The sequence below is a fragment of the Raphanus sativus genome, chromosome 3 (assembly GCF_000801105.2).
Source record: "Raphanus sativus cultivar WK10039 chromosome 3, ASM80110v3, whole genome shotgun sequence".
NCBI lineage: Eukaryota > Viridiplantae > Streptophyta > Magnoliopsida > Brassicales > Brassicaceae > Raphanus > Raphanus sativus.
This window is the reverse complement of record NC_079513.1, coordinates 3394528-3417143: the sequence shown is the minus strand read 5'-3', so window position 1 is coordinate 3417143 and position 22616 is coordinate 3394528. Positions and strand designations below refer to the sequence as shown.

The 22616-nt window shown below is 35.8% G+C and overlaps 1 protein-coding gene across 1 annotated transcript; it reads right to left on the bottom strand.

Annotated features, from left to right (window-relative positions):
* Positions 1 to 887: 887 nt before the first annotated feature.
* Positions 888 to 4898, bottom strand: LOC108844964 (phospholipase D gamma 1-like). Its single transcript, XM_057006121.1, is given in 11 exon segments — positions 888 to 1464; positions 1732 to 1929; positions 2012 to 2203; positions 2296 to 2444; positions 2526 to 2673; positions 2766 to 2834; positions 2918 to 3166; positions 3275 to 3469; positions 3563 to 3682; positions 4102 to 4307; positions 4310 to 4898. Coding segments are annotated over 11 exon segments (2409 nt in total). The 3' UTR covers positions 888 to 1170.
* Positions 4899 to 22616: the final 17718 nt, after the last annotated feature.

Here is a 22616-nt window from a genome sequence, read left to right as displayed (position 1 = left end):
TGAAATAAATACTTTTAATCTTTACCACATCCAAAGAATCTTAAGTAATTTCAAATATAATTTTTATGACACAAAATATAATTTTTTGATGTGTGTAAGATTATAAAATCATTTACACGAAAGCTATTAGAGTTTTAGGATATTATGCAACGGTGTTCCAAATTTTATGACATCCGTTTCACAATATCAATACTCTGTCAACCAAAGAAGAGAAGAGATTAGGAAGAATGACTTAGCTAATGATGAAAGTTATCTGAATTCAGAAACGTTTGGTGATGATATGCCACAAACTTAAATTCCAGAGACACAAGAAAGTGAAGATGGGTTTCGTGTTAACACTGATGATCAAATACAACCTTCCAATGAGTTTACTCGTGAACCCATGAATCAAAATATGCCACCAGATCTTCCATCTCAGAGTCATAAAGAGGTTAACAACAAAGAAAAATAAGATGTGAACATGCTATAAAAAGAGTTGTTGGAAGTTCACGAGCCTCTGCAAAAACCAGCTCACGAGGAAGTCATAAAAAATAATCATTTCAAACAACTATAACATATACGATGGATGGTTTTAGAAAATTTCAACGTCAAAGTTTACAACAACTGTGTCTGGATTTTTACGTTCAAGATAATTAAGATGAATGTAATAGCTATAGGTGTTTCAAAAAAAAAAAGAGAGAAGAGGCAAAAAGAAAAAGAGAAACAAGAAGAGCAGGAGCCCTCCCCGGCGGCGGAGATGGAGGACGGACTCGCCATAGGCAGATCTGAAAACGAAAAGTTGAGAGAATTTTAGAGAGAGGAAGGAATATATGTGGCGACATGATTTATGTTAGTTATGGAATTGACACACAGTTAAAAGTGTTCATGCTTTAATAGCATTGAAGAAAACCTTATTTAATTTAAAACGAGCCACAATCCTACAAGAGAAATCAACAAAACCAGACGGGAAAAGAAACACAACATACAAGTAAAATGCGATGTACAGTACAGATATCCAGATTCCTCTGGGTTAGAGAGGATTTACCCTAGAGTCTGTCCTTATTATCTCCACGAAATTGCAAGAAATGTTTCACACTGAAGAATCGACGTGTTTAAACTGTACCGAAGATGATAAATTGGCATTGATACGTTCATGTGCAGATTTTGTATATGAATCAAACCAAGTAAGTTTTAGATGGTAAGGTATTCTTTGAACACATAGAACGTGCCTATAATCTTGCCACCGAGATCTGGGAATGTCTCGCATCCAGGAAGAGAACTCACTCTGCCTGTCCTATCGACTTGAACTGGATACTTAAGAAGATGACTTGTCATCTCTGTAACTTCCTCTGCTGCATACTGTCTCCAGTTGATCTCACTCAATTCCCTAACTCGTCTCACACATTCCATGTTCTCTGGCTCTTCGAAACTTTGCTCTAGAAACCCTAGATGTTCCGCCCACAACGACATTCTGTATCCAAAGATCTGCAATAAATAGGGATATATGCAACAAAATCATGTTTTGGAGGGTAAGAATAACCAAGATTTGTATTTTGGTGGCTGTGTTGTGTTAAGTGAATGTAACTTTTCCAAATAACTACAAGGAAATACAATATTCTAGATCTCATAATCACCGAGATCTCACAATATTTCTAAGCCAGTGAAGCGGAAGGAAGGAAGAACTCTCTATAAATATATTGATGGGTTTCTAGATTTAGTTATTAGAATGCATCCAATTGAAAATTTTATTACCTGACCACGAGGACGTGAACCTTTCTTAGCCCATGAATGGTGTGGTTGATACCCTCCCATGGCGATTTCAGTGTCTCTTGTTCCTTTCAAGGATCTCTGGTTGATATTCGCAGAACCAATTAAAACAAACTCATCGTCCACTATCATACCCTTGGAATGAACATATATCATGAATCTTCGACTCTTCAAAGCTTCCACCTGGATAATTTTGTTGTCTTAGTGAGAAAACAATAACATAAGCGAAATCAAATATTTCAACAAGTCATCTACTTATATATACCTGTGAGGCATTTGCCTTTGCATTTTTCTTAGGGGGACTTCCCGGACTATAAACATTAGCTATTTCATCACCAACCTCTCTGGTTCCAAGACAGAAGAAGTTCAAATAGTCTTGTGGCTCATACTGACCATCAAGTTCAGCCTCCACAAGTGCCTTGTAGATAGTTTGATACATCATTTGCATGGTATTATACTACAAAGATGATGAAAATGTACCAATATAAAGCATGCAAGATTATTGTTCAAGTGAGATGATATTTAGCAAACTATAGAAGAAGTATTTACCTGCCAGTATAAAATGCTCTGCATACCCGGATTCGCTGGATCACCTTCTGGCCACATAGGAATGACAATATAAGCAGCAAACTTCTCCCTAGCTCTAATCTTACACGCAATCTTAAGTGCGATTTCCATAGGGATAAGATTATTAGCACCTGCATTTCAAGAAACTCCTTGTTATATTATATATTGCATGCGTAGATTGAATTTCCTTCACAAGGTTACAGTTTTCTTACCAACGTCGTTATGTGAATCCCAGTTGAATGATGATCCCAAAAAATATTGGTTCTCGATGTAGATGAAATGCTGAGCAGATCTTATAGCCTTAACATAAGCCATGTGTATGCTCATGTCTATGAATATATTCTTCCCACATAGAAGATTCTGTTAACATATTATAACCAATATATTAAGAGTAGCAACATTGTTGTGACTAAAGATAAGACAAGGTTAAAAATGTTCCGTGTTGTGCTTACTTTTTCACTTGTTTCCTTTGAGTCGTTTGGAAACCCTTTGACTGAGGTTGAATCAATGGAACGAAAAACCTAAAGATAATTAGTTCATAGAAAAGAAATGATATTAGTCCTTCTGTCACAACCACATATAGTCCATCATATTTCTGAATTACCTGAACATGCCAAGACTCTAGATCATTCTCATCAAAAGAAGCTTCTGATACTCCCATGATATTTGAAATTCTGTCAATCTTAAGCAAAGCATCCTCAGAAGACGATCTATGTATCAAAAATCTGTGACGTTTCTCCGAAGCCTTTAGCCAACGTTGTTCAAAATTAGCAAGCACGTCATACGCTGCCGGACCATCAATCTTGCAGTGCAAATCATGCCACGGTTGTCTTGGTGCATCTTCAGCAGTAGTCTAATCCGTCAATGAATATGACAAAATATTATGTACACGAATCAAGAACAATAGTATCTAAACTCCATAAATGGAAACCAAACATGATATTTTCTTTGAAATGGTTACCCCAAAGTTTGGGTTATGGAAGTCATCTTTATGAAGCGTCTTCAATGTCCTAAAGAGAGGATGGTTAGGAGTATCAAAACGTCCTTTGCACATGTCTAGCCCTCCAACAAACGCTATGATCTTTCGTCGGCCCTGAGCTGCCTCAGCATCTACAATAACAGTTTTTTGATGATGTGTGTAGATAGTTCCAACTTCCTGATAATCACAGTGACAGTCAGATATCTAGATGATCATGCTTTACATAAGGTTTGAAGCATGCATCGATGCAATATTTATTGAGCATCTTACAGTTTTTTTTACGAAGCTGTGAAGACTTTTCCTACAAGATCTAGGACAAATAATAACTTGCACCGACGAGTTCTTGAAAAAATGGCGAGTCTCCTCATCGCTTGTCTTCATAAATCCGGGCTGCATACCACAAACATCAGTTTGGTTAAAACAACAAAAGGATTTTTGCTTCATCTAATACAGACATCAAGCGAGCTTGGACTAGCTCGGTAAATTGTAGAACACGTTATTGTTATATAACTCTTTTGCTCTATCTAAATGTCAATGTATTAGTAGGTTATAAAAAAGACGAAATTGATTTTTAACTACATTGCAGAGAAACCACCACATAACTACACATATGGACAAAAGTAACGTATTATTAAAAACTATACGGACTATATGAGTCACATGAAAACATTCATGAATTAATAAGTGTTAAATTGCTAACACTTGGAATTCAGTAATTCCCGATGATGTTTCGACATGTTCTCATATGTTTTCAGATGAAGAAAAGATAAGAGTATTAAGAGAAACAGAAAACAGAGTTAGAGACTTACTGTTCTGCACCCCATAAAGCTCCTTGAAAACGGATCATCCCACACCAGAACCAACACTCTAACACCTTCTTGAGATCTTTCTTTAAGCAAATAACCTAATGTACCATCGGTCGGATCATTGTTGCGACGAACCAGCCTAACCGGATGGTAAACTGACCAACCTGTGATATAAATCAAGTTCTTTGCCTGTCTAATCGCATCCGCCCATCTTCCTAGCACTTTCCATGTAGATACTTCATCCCACCATCGAGATCTACACTCGGAAGTGTCCCGTCTTCAACATGAGCATCTTGATACAGAGTAACTCTACCGCCTTTCCTCAAAGGGAAGTACGTACCGGGAACTCCTTCGCACTCATTACCAACACCCATTTGGTAAATTTTCATCATTTCCACTGGAGTGTATTGAATAGACAAACTCAACACAGAACCCTTTTTACATGGCTTCCCATTACTGTTAAGTATCGGGAACAGCCCTTCGATCGTGTTCCCTGAACATAACTCCTCGGTTGGGATTCCAACAGCTCCTATGAACTTGGCTCCAAAACGGTCACTGTCTTTCACCACAAATTTAACCACCGTCGCATGGTGAGCCACCGGTACATAGAAATGCTGCATCCACACAGGATTCTCATTGTTGTCGATCACAAAAGTTTTGCCAATCTTTGTACGGTTCTTTTTGTACCTCTGGAACCGTTCCTTGTTAGGAATATTTTTAGCTTCCTTCACCCAAATGTCTAAGTTACCATGTAACAACACCACTCTCAAAGAACCCGTACTTGACCCTTCCATTGACATTAAAAACCGAATGATGCGTCAAGAAAAAGTGAAAAATAACTTAATAAGAAAAGGAAAAAATCTCGAGTCAAACCCACAAAACAAAGATAAAGTTTTTTTTTTTTTTTTGAAAAAGAGCAAAGATAAAGTTCACTGAGACCTTTAAGATAAAGATTCAGAACAAATGTATGAGGTATAAATAGACGAATCAAGCACTGAGCTTGTAATTAAGGTTTGTGTTGTCAGCCGTACGTTTTTGACCATTCACATTAGCCAATGACAGACGTCAACAGTGATCCAGACTCGGTAAAACATTCCATAAATCGTATCAACGCTACAGTGAATGCTAATTATCAGAAGAAACAAACGATCGAGACATGGATATACTTTAACGTGCATGGAGGTCAATAAAATAGTAATAACAAACTTAACTTGGAAAGTTCTAAGCAATTAATAAAATAATAAAACAAATGGAAAAGTAAGAAGGAATAGGGAAAATGTCGAATTCAGGAAGAGGTCTCCCCCACGAGAGATTCAATCTCTTCTATAAGAAACTATTTTATAACATGTCATGTGATAGTTGACTTTATTTATGGGGAGCCCCAAACAAGTAACCCATAAACCGAAAATTAAAAACCTGAAAACTGGAGATGCGTCCTACTCTAACCCAGCAAAAATCTCTTCTAGGTTAATTAATGCCCAACATTTGCTCCTTAAATCGTATGACCGATAAAGTGAATGCAAATTATAAGAAGAAACACACGATGGAGACCTGGATATACGTTAGCATGGAGGTCAAGAAAATAATAATAACAAACTTAACGTGGAAATCTCTAAGCAAGTTTCTTTTAATAAAAATATCCAAACAAATGGAAAAGTAAGAAGAAATAGGGAAAATGTAGAATTGAGGAAAAGGTCCCGACGAGAGATTCAATCTCCTTCTATAAGAAACTGTTTTATAAGCAGTAGCAGAGCTAGGAGAAAAAACCAGGATCACAAGTTTGTAAGTGCAAAGACGACACAAACAATAGTAATGCAGAAGGTAAATCAAGAGAGACAATTACACAAGCACACCCAATAGCTTTATTAGAAATCGCCTTGTACAACTCAATTACAAGTTCTGCTTAATCAGCCTCGCTAGCCTGTTAACACCCTAACAGCTGCTACTGAACAATTCCTAAGCTACCCGCTTATGTCTCTCCACCGTCAAGTACTTCAGCCCCTGCTTCAGCACGACCCAGAACACTTGCTTCTCTCTCTCTATAAGATCAGCCTCTGTGTCTCTTTCTTCAAGATACTCCCTTGCTCTCCAAGTCTACACGACTCCAGCTCAGCATCTCGACTCCACATGGTCTTCACCACTCACTACGACGTCTGCTTCAGCAACTACGTCAGCGACTACTTCAGGGCGGACATCTTTACATCAACAATCTCCCCCTTTTAGCTTTGTGTGCCGATCAAGCACAATCTTCTTCTGGTTCAACAACCACGTTCCCCACCTGGAAACTTCCATGCTTAATGTGCTCTTCTCCCCCACGAGATGTGCACCACACCATGCTTTTCTCCCCCATGAGACAAGCATCATCTACTTCAGGACGTCCATCACTATGCTCTTCTCCCCCATGAGATATGCACTCCTTGGACCAGAACGTCACCATTTCTCCCCCTGCTTGATTGCATACTAAGCTAAAACATAGATGCTTAGATGTCAATACAAACATCACAGACACACCCGTCTGCTTCTTCATGAGTACTGCATCAGGCTCTGACGCATCCGCCGTACTACTTCTCGAACTACCTCTCGAACCACTCCTTGTCTTGGCTCCTTAGGCTTCGGCTTCTTCCCCTCTGCTGTATATATGGTAGGCTCCTCCCACCCAGTCTTCACAGCTATCCACGCACGCTCCTTGATTCCTCAAACAACAGCTTCATGTGCGCCCTCCAATGACCATACCACCAGCCATCATCCAACATGATTGTCTTCTGCATCAAACAATCGTGTACATCTTCACCTTCAGGATCACACCAGTAACTTAGGTGACCCGCTCTGATACCACTTGTAAGTGCAAAGACGACACAAACAATAGTAATGCAGAAGGTAAATCAAGAGAGACAATTACACAAGCACACCCAATAGCTTTATTAGAAATCGCCTTGTACAACTCAATTACAAGTTCTGCTTAATCAGCCTCGCTAGCCTGTTAACACCCTAACAGCTGCTACTGAACAATTCCTAAGCTACCCGCTTATGTCTCTCCACCGTCAAGTACTTCAGCCCCTGCTTCAGCACGACCCAGAACACTTCCAAGCGCTTCTCTCTCTCTATAAGATCAGCCTCTGTGTCTCTTTCTTCAAGATACTCCCTTGCTCTCCAAGTCTACACGACTCCAGCTCAGCATCTCGACTCCACATGGTCTTCACCACTCACTACGACGTCTGCTTCAGCAACTACGTCAGCGACTACTTCAGGGCGGACATCTTTACATCAACAAAGTTTATGTATAAAAAATTGGCTATGTATCAGGTATATCAAATTAATGAAATTCAACCAATTAATCAAGATATGTTACAATTTTATGTCTAAATTAGATAAAATTTTAAATTTCATATGGGTCAACCGACCTACCCGCTTGTTCATTGGCTCCTCCACTATTTATAAGATGTCATGTGATAGTTGACTTTATTTTATGTAGGGGGTAAACTAATGTAAACTATCATCTGATTTTTGTATACTAAATAAACAAGATAACTAACGGTATCGATGGGTAGGAAACATGCTCTCATGGGTAAGGAAGAGAACAGGACGAACAACTGTTTAATGTTGCTTAGATAGAGCAGTAGGAATGCGGATTGGCAGGAAAAATTTCCCCACTCGACTGTGAAGTATATGAGATTATGGAAATCGGACCATCGTCCGATTTTTGCAGACATACTCCCAATGAACAAATAAAAAAAAATTAAGTTTGATAAAAGATGGCTTGATAATGAGAAGCTAAAACAAGTCATTCTCGAGGGATGAAAATCTCCTAATTTCCCTCCCAATACGACTATTATGGAACATATTTCAAGCTGCCGAAAAGCCTTGAGCGAATGGAGGAGATAACATAATGTAAACTCGGCAAAATTAGTGGAAGAACTTAAAAAAAAGTGGAGTGTTTGTACGCAGATGATAATGCTACAACTGAGGAAATTGCAGCAGTACTGAAAGAATTCTTTGATGTTCTTAAAGCAGAAGAAATGTTGTGAAAACAGAAGAGTCGCGTGTTTTAACTGAGAGAAGGTGACATAAATAAAAAAAAAAATTTCATCCCCTAACAAAGCAAAGAAGAGCAAGAAATAAATCACGCAGCTCCTAGATACAAATGAAAATATAGTTGAGGACGAAGAAGAGTTTAGTAGCCATTGCTACTAGCTACTTTAAACAGATCTTTGAATCGTCTAATCCAGAGGACATTGAAGAGACACTAGCTCGAGTTCCTGCAACGATCACTGGGGCTATGAATGACAATCTTACAGCTCCGGTTTCTGAATGGGAGGTCAAATTAGCGCTCTTTGCTATGCATCCAGAAAAGGCTCCAGGACCAGATGGGATGACCGCGTTTTTCTATCAGAAATTTTGGCATATAGTAAAGGAGGACTTAATTCTTCTGGTTAATAAATTCCTTTTTGAGAGGACGGTGGCGAATGGACTGAATGATACAAATATATGCCTCATACCAAAAACAACAAAGCCTAATGAAATGACTCAGTTCAGACCCATTAGCTTGTGTAACGTCAGATACAAGATAATCTCTAAGGTCTTATGCCAGAGATTAAAAAAGTGCTACCAGGCTTGATATCGAAAACCCAGTCAGCTTTTGTTACTGGAAGACAGATTTCAGACAACATTATGATTGCTCAAGAAATGTTCCACCCGCTGAGAACTAAACCAAGTGGATGCAGTAAAAGGATGGCCATTAAGACGGACTTGAGCAAATCATATGACAGGATGGAATGGTCGTTTATTGAAGCTGTCATGCGCAAGATGAGCTTTTCAGAAATATGGATAGCCTGGATAATGCGATGCATTACATCGGTGAAATATAACGTACTCGTGAATGGACAGCCAAGAGGAAATAATGTTCCTGGGAGATGCCTACGCCAAGGAGATCCTTTGTCTCCTTTCATTTTTATTCTATGCACGGAAGCACTTGTTAGCATTCTCAATCATGTAGAGAACCAATGTAAGATATCGGGATGCGCGTCACACGCGTATGTCCCTCGGTATCCCACCTTCTCTTTGCTGATGATATCATTTTCTTCTGTAAGGCGAAGCCCTGCGAATGTGATGAAATAATGAAAGTAGTCAGAAAATATGGTAAAACATCAGGTCAATGTATCAACTTTAATAAATCTCCTTACTCTTTGGTAAGCGGATAAATGCAACTATTCGATAAGAGATTAAAGATACACTTGAAATACAATACGAAGGAGGAATGGTACTTACTTAGGTATACCAGAAGACATAAGTGGTTCGAAGTGCAAAATTTTTGCATTTCTAAAAGATAAGTTGATGCATAATGTAAATTGATGGACATGTAGATGGCTCTCAAAAGGAGGAAAGGAAGTGTTGATTAAATCCATTCTGCTCGCTCTTCCGACATATGTTATGTCTACTTTCATGCTCCTATTGGAGATATGTAAAAACATAATAAGTGTCATTGCTCAATTCTGGTGGAGTTCAAATTCACCAAAAAAGGAATAGACTGGGCGAAATGGAAAAAAATTTGTTAACCAAGAGAAGAGAGTGGAATTGGTTTCCGTATGATCCATGAGTTCAGTCTGACACTATTGGCGAAACAAATATGGAGGCTAGTACAATTTCCTGATTCTTTGGTTGCTCGGATCTTGAGGGGAAGATACTACAGATTGAGTTCACCACTAAGAATAAATTCTGCCAGCAGCCCATCCTATGTTTGGACTACTGTAAGACCAGATCCCGGCTGACTAGGCCGCGGTCGACGCTCACGTCGCTCGGTCCACTTCTTGGTCGAACCTCTTAATTTTCGCCCTTTATTTATAATAACGCTTAAAGGCGAGGGCTAATTTAGACCTTAGCTAAAGACTTCATTTGTCATTCATAGCTTAGATCATTCAACAGATACGATGCGGATTATTTTTTAATTAACCATTGGTCTAAAACCATTTAACACTTGTCTGGTCGTATCACCTTAGCCTTGGTTAGTTTACTCAACTACCAATCAAATTCAAGGTCAATTCTAAACCTAAACCAAGTCATACCGAATTCGAGGTTCCATTCCTCTAAACCATTCTATATAGATCTATACAAGTAATTGCTAGATCTTACCTTGGCCACATCTACAGAGCTGGTTAGCTCATCGGACCACCATTGACTTGAACTACACTTGCTTGTGTACTGGACCACGATCACTCAATGATCTTACTTAAGGTCCTTATCTTGATTCCTGCATTAAACAGCTCCCCGAGGTACTTAGTCATTCAACCAACCATCTCCACAGACTAAAGCAACCTTTGAGAAGTCTTCGAAAGGATAAGGATATGCATCTGGCCATTCTTGGCTCATGCAGAATCCAACACCCTCTTGCCTTATACGCAATAGTACCAAGTCCTTCTTATGGACTAACAAAGCCCATCATAATCCTAAGTCAATCAACCAACCATCCTCACATGACTTTGGATTCGATGAGTCTTCATCTGACCTGACCGGCCTTGGGACTTAAGCCAGACAAAGATATGACTTGTTCATACCAACCGATGTATTCACTAATCAGGTTAGTTTCGACACCTTGATCCATACTCAATGGTCAGGTCGTCCATATTCCACCAAGATCAGATCTTACACGGCCTTTCTTGAACAATCACACTTAGGCTTAGTACTTATGGTCAACGACACATAATACTGTCCATACACTTCGTCATGACTCTTAGCCAATCTCGAAGTTATCAACCCTGAGGTTGATGTCTTGGATCATCACATCAATACTCATCCTCCAGCAACGTGGCTATCCATACTAGTGCTCGGCCATCGAACCACCGTCATGGAACATGAACCGACCCTTAGCCATGATAAGCCATCGTCTACTTAGCGTGTACTGACATAACCAGCCTTCCATTGCCATCATGTGGGTCCACGCCCTACATAAGGCATATGGCGCCTATCCTACTCACCAACCCGAAGTTGATCGTAAGATATCCCTTGCGGCTATAACCATCCATCCATTAACCATGGATCATGGTTCAGACATCAATCATGACGTATGGATTGCACTAGCCATTAAGACCTTCGCTATTTCCTTACACTCATGTATTGACCTAACTGACAACCCATTGCCATCGTGTGAGTCCATGCCCAACACAATGCAAATGGTGTCCTTATATCAATCAAATCACTCGTATCCTTTTTGGTCCCGTTCCGTTCGTACCCTTTTGGTCCCGACCCGTTCGTATCATTTTGGTCACGACCCGTTCACATCCCATGGATCATGATACGTTCGTACCTTTTGGATCATGACACGTTAGTACCTCTTGGATCACCACACATTCGTACCTCTTGGATCACGACATGATCGCAGATATTGGATCACAGCACATTCTCTTTTGGATCACGATGCACCCTTTGGTCATTGGTACCCTTTGGTCCTCGTACCTTTTGATACTTGCAACCCTTGGTATCTCGTACATTTTGGTTTCTTGCATCCTTTGGTATCTCACAACCTTTGGTATCTCATGACTCTTGGCAACACGCAACCTTCGGCGACTAGTATCCATTTGATCCAACCTATCGGCTATGGTTAGCGATCAACATAACCAACCATGGCACCAGGGTCTATGAATTGGTAACATGGATAACTACCACGTTCTCCATATGTATATATATCATATAGACATAATAATATAAAGATACAGAGATATAACCACTTACAGCCGCTATAGCCCTTGCCGATTGGTCTGCTCGTCTCTCGGCTAACCGCCCTTGGACCCTTGGTCCATTACGCCTAATTCCCTTCAGGAATAGGTCTTCCTATTGGCCTTAATGACTTCTATAAGCCACGGCCTCATATGGCTCCAGCCATACGCCCATCCGGTTTGTACCAACCGTTAGACTGAACCGAACAGTGCCGCATAACCGACCCATGGTCTAGTAAGTGGTTAAGGTGTGACCGGCCTAAGTCTAAGGACGAATCTTTGGACTCGGCCTTCACAACCTGCGTGTATAACCAGAAAGAAGAGAAAGAAGATAGATTAGAAACATATAAGGAGAAACGGATGGAACTAATGAATCGACCAGATCCGCGGTTCGACCACAAGGGCTAACCGGACAAACTGATGGGACCACGGCCCATACCATACCTTCTGAACCATGTCTGGGTTCTCCAGGTTCTTCCCCTTATTCTGATCTTCCATTTTGTTAAGAGGTTACATCACAAATGATCAGAGTCGCCGGAAAAACTAACCACCACACAAACAGCCTTGTTATTGACCGGAAACCCTCTCTTTATATCTCTCTCTCTTTCTCTACGACTTTCTCTGAGTATTTTACTCTGGAAATGGATGAGAAAAATGAATGAGACGAGCCCCTATTTATAGGAAACGAGGCGCCTAAGAAGATATGTCATCACACAGTTAAATTTGGACATTGTGGGTGATTGGTTTAGGTTTATCTTCTTACTTTAGCTTTATTTATTTTTAAACCACTAAACTTTACCAATCATGTTGTACCTTTATTTTTGTTAGTCAAAGCCTACAACAAATTACTATTAACTTTTACCAATCATGCTTTAGATTTATTTTTAAAGCTACATCAAAAATTCTAAAGCAAAAAAATTTCTTATGATTTTTAGGCAAAAAACCTACATCTTTGTTTTATAGCCTATAGAAACTTTAAAATGATAAAAACTATTTATGATATCAAATAAATTAGATAATCATAATAAAAACATTTATAAATATTCTACTTTAATTCTAGGTGTTTTCAAAACTTTTGAAATATTTTAAATAACATAAATTATTATTTCTATATCATATTTTAAATAACAGTAAACTTTGATTATTTATAAAAATCATTAATATAAATTATTTTAGTTGATAAAAATAATTATTTTATATATACATCACATATTTTATTTTAAAATATCTACAACATATAACTTACAACCACAACAAATTTAACTACAACAAAAATCTCTTTAAAAAAATCTACAGGAACAACTTTACAGCTACAACAAATTTATCTACATCTAAACTATTACAGCTAAATTTTCATAGCCACAGTCGAACCAATCACCCCTGTGTGGCTCATAATTTATTAAAGACAGAGGAAGAAAAGGAAACTTTGGAGCCAAGTATCACAAAGCTTCAAGCCTTTGCTTGGAAGTTAAACGCGCCTAAGAAAATATGTCATCTTATATGGCAATTGTTAACTGTTGGGATCGAAATCGGACAAGGCAAAGTCAGCATCCAAAATTTCCGTTAAAAATTATTTACTTAAGAATTTTTTACAGTTTTTCGGAAAGGAAAAACTTATACGAAAAATTTGCGGCAAAATCTTGTTTTAAGACAACGATTCTTTAAAACGACGATTTCTTAATCAACGATTTAAGAAATCAATGATTTCTTAAAACAACGATTTCTTAATCAATGGCTTAAGAAATCAACGATTTCTCAAACAACGGCTTAAGAAATTAGTGACTTCTTAATCAACGACTTGAGAAATCAACGATTTAAGAAAGAAACGATTTCTTAAATCAAACGGAACATTGTTATAAAAGGTTCGAACATCCGCAAACACGCATCCTAAGAGAATCGTAGCTTCGCGATAGTTTCGAACGCTCGGACAACGGACCTCAGTCCACGGCACAAACCCGATCGCGATGGCGATCGGGTCACGGACAAGAGCTCGGTTGCTATAGCGAACGGATCACGAGACTACGCTCGGTCGCTATAGCGACCGAGAATCGATTTGCGACCGAGCTTCCAAATAGAGCTCGGTCGCTTTAGAGACCGAGCTGCGGATAGATCTCGGTCGCTATAGCGACCGAGCTGCGGACAAAGTTCGATCGTTATAGCGATCGAGCGTTTGTATATCGATCATTCTCCGAAACGTCCTAAGTCTTCCGAAACGACGATACGACGTAAAACTATGCGTTCTCGACTATCTGTATAGCCGTTCTCCGCAGCTCGCGACTAACCATTTCTTGATCTCTCGATCAAATGGGTTCGTCCGCTTGGTTTACGATAAAACCGCGGAAACTTAACTTTATCAGAGAAATCGTAAAAACGTCTCAAATCAAAAATACGGCCCAAAGGAATCCTAAACTTGATTTGAGGCCCACTTACGATTTCTTAAAAAACCCATAAACCTTGTGACGGTTTATACTTGGAGGATAAGCATCAGTTTCCGCGGATAAATGGAAATTTTCCGCAGATAATCATGAAGATCAGAAAAAATAGAATATTCCCATCTTTCGACTATGACGGCTTAAGGGCAAAAGGGAGAAGCGTAAACCGACCTTGGAGGGAGTATATAAGGAGTTCAAGGCGAGAGGCATAGAAGCATCGTTTTTCCAGAGCAACTTAGCACTTAGAGCATTTTAGGCAACTTTCTGTTTTTGTTTTTCGAGCTGCAACTCAATTAGGTTTAGCCACTTTCGGGTATTAGAACTAGGATCTCGCCGACAGCTCTCGTAGCCGAAGCACGTTATCCTGTTGTTGTTACGCTCATACGCAGATTCGGAATAAAATCCTTCTTGCTCTTTTTACGATCTTTATTTTATTTTCCGTTATTGTCGTGTTCTGATTGCTTGACGTGTGGTTTCTCAGAAATCCGGGACCTCAGAAAAAATAGGGTTTTCCTAGTTTCCTTATTTATACGAAATATTGACGGTCCGAATTTCGGTTCCCACATTAACCAGACATGTGGCAGTAACGAGAAACTTAGTAAGACGCAACATGAGGTGTGATAACTACTGCCCAAGATGTGGAGAACTAGAAGAATCTGTAACCCATGCCATATTCGAATGTCCGCCAACTCTACAAGCTTGGTCCTTATCATCAACTCCAACAAGCCCATATATATTTCCAGTATCAAGCATCTACACAAACATGGATTACCTATTCTGGAGGAAAAATAGCATTATCGAGCCATAACAAGATAGGGATCCTTATCCCTTGATAATCTGGTATATTTGGAAGGTTAGAAATGACAAATTTTTCAGAGGGATAGACAGAGATCCTTTGGTACAACCAATGGTACAAGATAACAATACCGAAGAACCCTAAGTCATAAGCTTGAGTAGTATTTGTCTATTATATGGATCTTTGACACCCTCTGCTTACTTTAGTGGATGTGGATGGGTCTGGATGGACAGTAGTGGGAACATTCAACTTATGAGAACAATAAATATCACTCGACGCAAATCATCCTTGGATTCGAAAGTAGAATCACTGCGATGGACGATGAAGAATATGCTTCAACATTCAATGTGTCAGAGCTTTGGGACAGACTGTAAGGAGCTGATTGCAATGACAAAAAAGATTTATGCTTGACCAAGCTTTGTAACAGAATTGAAGAGAATAGAGACGCTATAGATATGCTTCCTAGACTTCAACATCATCCATGTTCCACGAGTGCGCAATCATATCTCAGACTTTTTGGCTAAGACTGGTAGATCATTTCATAAGTAATTACATTTTGTTGGTTACTCTATTACCGTCTGGTTATCTAGACCACCTTAAATTGGAGTAATATAATAGTCTTTTGTCGTAAAAAAAAAACTAACAAACTAACGGTATCAAAATATTTGTTAACTTTAATAGAAAGATTATAACATTTGGAATATAAACTCTAATTTAAGCATTGAATATGGGGAAGAAGAACAAAATAACATGCATAGAGCTTTGTATTTAATGCTCATTCAAGCTAGAAAACACATAACAAAAAAATATAATAATAATAATAATAATAATAATAATAATAATAATAATAATAATATATTAAAATATCAGCGTGCACAATAAACTGTTTTATAATAAAACTAGTGGTATTCCGGCGCTACGCGCCGGGTTCGTAAGCATTAGTAGTTTCCGTTGATCGATTCAATGGTAATTGGACTGAAGTAAATATAGTTGAATTTAAAATATAAAGTAAAACTAATGTTCTAAAAGGAAAACATGTAAATCTATGTGTTTGTTTTGTGATCATCTTGTTTAAATGAAAATAATAAATTCTTTCATCTTCTTAAATTAGTAACAATCCTTGCATGTTTTGTCTATGTCGTGGGTGGGGCAATCGGCTAGAGACTTCATTCATGTGGACATATTGGTTAAATACTTTGTCTTGAACTTTTGTTTCTTGAATTCCTTACCACTATTTTTTTTAACATTTTTTTCTTATTTGTTTTTCAATAATATTATATTTGATGATCAACCATGTCATCAAAATAACAGATTAGAGATCTTGAAATATATACTATCGAATAATTTTTCAGTGTTTGTTTTTTTAGCACATTTTGGAATTAGGACATCTCGTATTGGCAGGTTGGTTATCACTTATAAATTAGATCACATATATAATTAATTATCAATTAGAGGAATGAATGATAATTTAGATGCAGAATACTTATAAAGCTTCCATAAATATAGTTGTGGCAGGTTGTGCATGTAACAAAAAGATGCCTCGTCATATTTTTTTGGACCCTTTGAACGGTGATCATTTCTTAGACTATCTTTATAAGTGCTCAAAAATATAATCTTTGTAGGTCAGAAGATAACATTGAAACATCTTACATTTGAATGAGCATTTGAGAATGTTAATGTGATTTTAGTTATTAATGTAAGTTTCACTATTTATTTGTTAGTTTTATTAGAGATCACAAATTTCTTTTGATTAGGATAGTAAATAAAATAATAATATTTAGGATGACAGCTGGTTAGATTTTATATGCCAAATATAGATTATTTCTTGGGAGAATTTGTGGGATATTTATAAGAGGCAACAAAATAGAGAATATAGCTATACTACAGTATGAGCCCATTGAAGTGACAGGTTTCGTCCAAAATAGACGAAAATCACCCTTTAAGCGCGTGCGCGTGTGGAAGCAGATGGAATGTGATATCCATGTGATAAATTGCGTTGGACTATACAAATACACAGAATAGTCTCTCACTTTTATATAAATATTGCGAGGTGTATTAGTAAGTAATCAATACTATTAAAACAGAAGGCCCTTTTTTGAGGTGTCTTTCTGTTTCAACAGTATTTATCATTCTCTGCCATTGTATTATTTTTAATCTATGATTTTAATTAATGCCTTTTTTCTTTTGTAAAATGCAGATAACATCTCCTAAATCCGTGTAATGTTGTTCCACATCTTTAGATAATTTACCATCTCTAATTATAATTTAAATATATCTTTCCCATCCTGGCTACATGAATTAATATATATCAAATATTCTGAAACGTTTGGTTAAAACCGGTTTTGGTAATTTGTAAGTGTATACCACTGCAACTAAAAACAATCGGTGACCTTTGTGTGTTTTATACACGAACTTTGTATTTTAGTTTGTTTCCTTGGTTTTGATTAGGTTATTTAATTTGGCTATAATCTAACAGATACCAGAATTCGGTTCTGTGCAAGCTTCGACACTAACAATTGATTGTTCAATCTGTTCAGTTGACATCCGTCAATTATCTGATGGCTTATTTCAAAACTATAAACTACATATCATCTGTTTTTAATATATAACGTGACTTTATTTAATAAAATTAATTAAAAAATTTAAGACTTGGATATAAAAATAGCATCTTTTGTATAATCTTTATTATTTTGATTACATTGTGTTAAACATTAAAAATTTAAAATTTAAATATATATATATTTGCTCAATTTGCTTGATATGGATAATAACAGAATCCCTAAACATGGTCACCAATTAAATATCATTCAATAGTACAAACTAGACGATTTTCTATATAATTTATATATATATATACATTTGCTCAATTTGCTTGATATGGATAATAACAGAATCCCTAAACATGGTCACCAATTAAATATCATTCAATAGTACAAACTAGACGATTTTCTATGCATAATTTATGGAAACACACAAAAAGACATGTTCGTTATCCTTTACACTATAATTAATTGAATAAATAACTTTGGCAACAATCATATGATCATTTAAAAAAATATCGGATTATATAAATATAGATAATACGATTTTGAAAATATGGTAAGCGAATTTGACTCATCATGATTAAACTAGATCCATAATAATAGGAATAATAACTGTATTTTAGTAACTTCAAATTTTGTTCAGATATGATTCCGAATATGCTAGGCTTTTATTCTGGGAACCCTAAACACCTCAAACGTTTTTCCTGTTGTATATATAAAGTTGTATATATAAAGATGTATGCGAAGTGCTTTCTTAAACAAACCACTACCATAAAAAAAAACTCTATGGCTTCTAATATGAAGACTACTGCGATTAACAATTCGAAGCGTTGACTGAATGTGAAGGTGCTACACACTTGAAGACTATACACTTCTTTATCAGGACAAGCCATGGAAACCATCTTAGCTAATGAGAATGTAAGGCTTCGGAATTGTCCACCTATATATCTTAATTATATTTTACTTATTATCGTTTAGTTACCGGTATAGAATTGCTATTTTGTTCTAACTATTTTCGTTTCTATTTGTAACATGTAAAAGGGTCATAAAGTTCATGCAAAATATTTACATTGAGAGTAAATGGTTTCTTCCGGTTGGAGTATGGAGAAACATCTAAAAAAATTAATCTGACTCCTGCAACAAGATCTTATTGATCAATATACCATACATACAACAGATTTTTATTCAAAATACAGCCATTACTCGATCTAATCACATGCGTTATGATTTGTATCTTAGTTTGGTCGACTTTCAAACTGGTTTGACTGGATCATGCAATGACAGTTTCTTAGTTGGTAATTATAAAAGTCTTGATGTATTATTTAATATATATATAACTGTTATCAATAGTAACCTATTTAAACCTTTTTTTAGATGTGCTGGGACAGGTTTTAGATTGTGGTGAGGCTGAATCTATTTAATGTACCCAGGTAGGGGCAACGAAAGGAAGAAACTTGAGTTTATAAAATAGGATTTCAAAAAAGAAATATGTTTTCGGTCTCAACCTATTAGAAACTCTCTTTTCTATCTTAGAAACAGGGAATAAAAGTTAATTTCACAGCTACAAATATATTCTATTTTAATATCGGCTTCATCATATTAGTAATATCTTCATAAATCTCAAGTTATGTTCGCTTGATCATATCTCATACATTTTATTCGTAAAATAATAATCTCTGAAATAAAAGAGAGTTACTTATCTTGAGATGTTGTTTTTGTTGCTGAACTGAACAACAATAACTTGGACTGAACAATCCTTTAATACTTCTGTCATGATATAACCTCCTACAACCAAATTCCATACTTTATATGTAAACAACTAAAATTATTAAAACTATTAACGAATTGGGTAAACTAATATGGTTTTCTGAAAAAGTTGTTTACCTTTGGTACTAAGTGGCTTTCTATTCAATTGAGTCTTTAATATTTCTGAATAATATTGCAAAGACAGTGAAACAATATTAGTTACAACATAAGTACTACAACCATAAAAATAATAACTAATAAAATATTTTTCGAATGAAAAAAATTATATATAATCTATTAATTCTGCAGTATAACCTATTGATGCAAGGTTATGTCCAATTATTTTTTTAATTTAAATATAAAGCAAGTTGTATAACTTCTTTTTTTTGCAACGTTAATTGTAACCATAACTAACTTTTCCAATAAAATAACTTTTGCAACCTCCATTTTTAGTTCCAAATTTTTAGGAACCCACTTCCGAAACAAATATATTCAGCCACAGTTAGAAATATCAAACTATTATTATTTTTATTTTTATTTTAATTCATACCAAATGGCAATGCGATGGTTTTATCTATTATGATAAAAATAATAGTTTAACATTTGTGTCAATTGTTATATTACTCCTTCTCATTTTCAGATATATAATTGTTTCTTTTTTTTGGTTTGACTATAACCTACTAATCTATTTATTAGAATTTACACTATAACAACATAATTTACATCTCAATCCAAGAAACTAGGATTTATTCAAACAGACATTAATTTATTCAAATGTTAAATATTTTACACAGACGTTAAATTATAATTAATAAAACAGATGATGTAAAAAGTAGTGTTTATCGGGGTTTAAGTAGACTTTTAATAGAAATAAATATTTATATAAACTCATTCACTTTAACGGGTTTTAAATATGTTATTTGATTAAAAAATAATTATTTAATGTGATTTTAATTAAAGTTAGTGAAACCGATATTAACCCATTTACATATATAATATTTAATAGAATATACTAAGAATTTTCAAACCTTTTTTTAATTTGTTCGATTTATGCTGCGGGTTGAATTTAGTATTAATTTTTCAGATACAACACTTTAAGAAGCGTTCAAATATATAAACCAAGTCTAAAAGAGTAAGATTTTGATTTTCGGGTCGATCCTAGATGAGGTTTTTTTGGGTACAAATATTCTTGATCATGTAACTATTAAAAATATAATATGTTGTAACTTTTAGAAAAATGTTAAAATATAATTTTTAAAATGCATATGGCGTAAGTGTATAGTTATGCAGCTTGACATATTTAATACATACCAAAAATTATAAAAACACAAATATAAAAATTAATTTTCTTAAAAAAATTTAAAACAAAAAATATATTCGTCCTTTAAAGAAAAAGTTATATAATTTGTTATATATTTTATTAACACACCTATTTAAGTTTAGAAATATAATGTGGGAAATTAAAACTTTTGTCATATATGAAACTACAAAAAAATATCACATATTTTTCCCTTAATGAATAACAATTAAAAATAATTTCACAAACGTATATGACACAAATACATACTTATGAAACTTGATCTATTTAATATACTTACAAAATTATATATTCTATTAAATTCATATCACGCGAAAATATGATTATACAACCACACAAACATATTATATGAGGCAAAAAAATTAAAACAAAACATATACCCGACAAAACATATACCCGCCCTCTTGAGGGCGGGTCAATCTCTAGTACTATATTATAAAAATTAAATTTATGACAATTACACAAATTATAAACCCTAAACTCTAAACCCTAAACTCAAACCCAAACTCTAAACCCAAACTCAAACTCTAAACCCTAAACTCTAAACCCAAACCCAAACCCAAACTCTAAACCCTAAATTCTAAACCCAAACCCAAACTCTAAACCCTAAACCCAAACCCAAACCAAAACTCTAAACCCTAAACCCAAACCCTAAACTAAAACCCAAACTCTAAACCCAAACTCAAACTCTAAACTTTAAACTTTAAACCCAAACCCAAACCCAAACCCAAACTCTAAACCCAAACCCAAATCCAAACTCTAAACCCTAAACTCTAAACCCAAACCCAAACTCTAAACCCTAAACCCAAACCCAAACCAAAACTCTAAACCTTAAACCCAAACCCAAACCCAAACCCAAACTCTAAATCCTAAACCCTAAACCCAAACCATATACCATATACCCAAACCATATACCATATACCATATCCTAAATCCAAACTCTAAACCCAAACCATATACCATATACCCTAAACCCAAACCATAATCCTAAACCCTAAACCCTAAAGCCAAACTTTTATTCATTACCTGACTATGATATACATATTATGGTATGGAATACTTGACACATCCACAAATTTTGTATATATGAAATTCTCTAAAATTTCTTTATATAGAGAGAGATGATGAGTGGCGACGATGTTGAAGGACAAAACAGTGTAACTGATGAAATAGTGAGTAAGAAGAACCAGAAAGTAGAGAAGGAGATACAAATTGCAAAAGAAGATAAAAGAAAATGTATCATACTATACTGTAATTTAAAATAGTATGGAATATACAACAGATGATATATTTCATTTAAAATAATATGGCAATATGTTAGTTATACTATATTTCATTTAGAATATTATGGCAATTTGAACGTCCAAAATATGATAATTATATTCTGGCCTTATGCGCTACAAGAGACATCATCAATACTCGTGTGACTATACTATTTATTGCTCTCGTATAGTATATGAGATTGAACTTTTACTCTAACTTTTTCAGAAAATACTTGTATCGTCGTTTTGCCCTTTCTAATCAGATTTGAAAAATATACAGGGGTTTCGATTTGAGATAACACACAAACATATTGGGTTGCTTAGATACACTTATATGTCCACTACAACTACTAATTCAAAAGTCACGGTGGAAAAAAAATAAAGAGATCACGAGTAGCGACAGTGGTGGAAGAGAAAACAGGGGTAACCATGGTGGTGGTGAAAAATCATATAATCCATAAAAATGGTGGAAGATCCGATTGTATAGAAAAATGAAATAATTATCAATGGCGATTGTGGTGATGTTAAAAGCAGAGATGATTGAAGAGAAAGAAATTGAAATGATCATAGAAGGAATAGACAAAACCATAAACATAAAGAGAAGAAGAAATGATGGTGCGCGTGGTGTGAAGGGTAGAAAAGCAATTAATACAGAAATACAAAGAATATCATAACCAATAAGTTGTAATGGTCATAAACCTGATTTCTTTGGTTG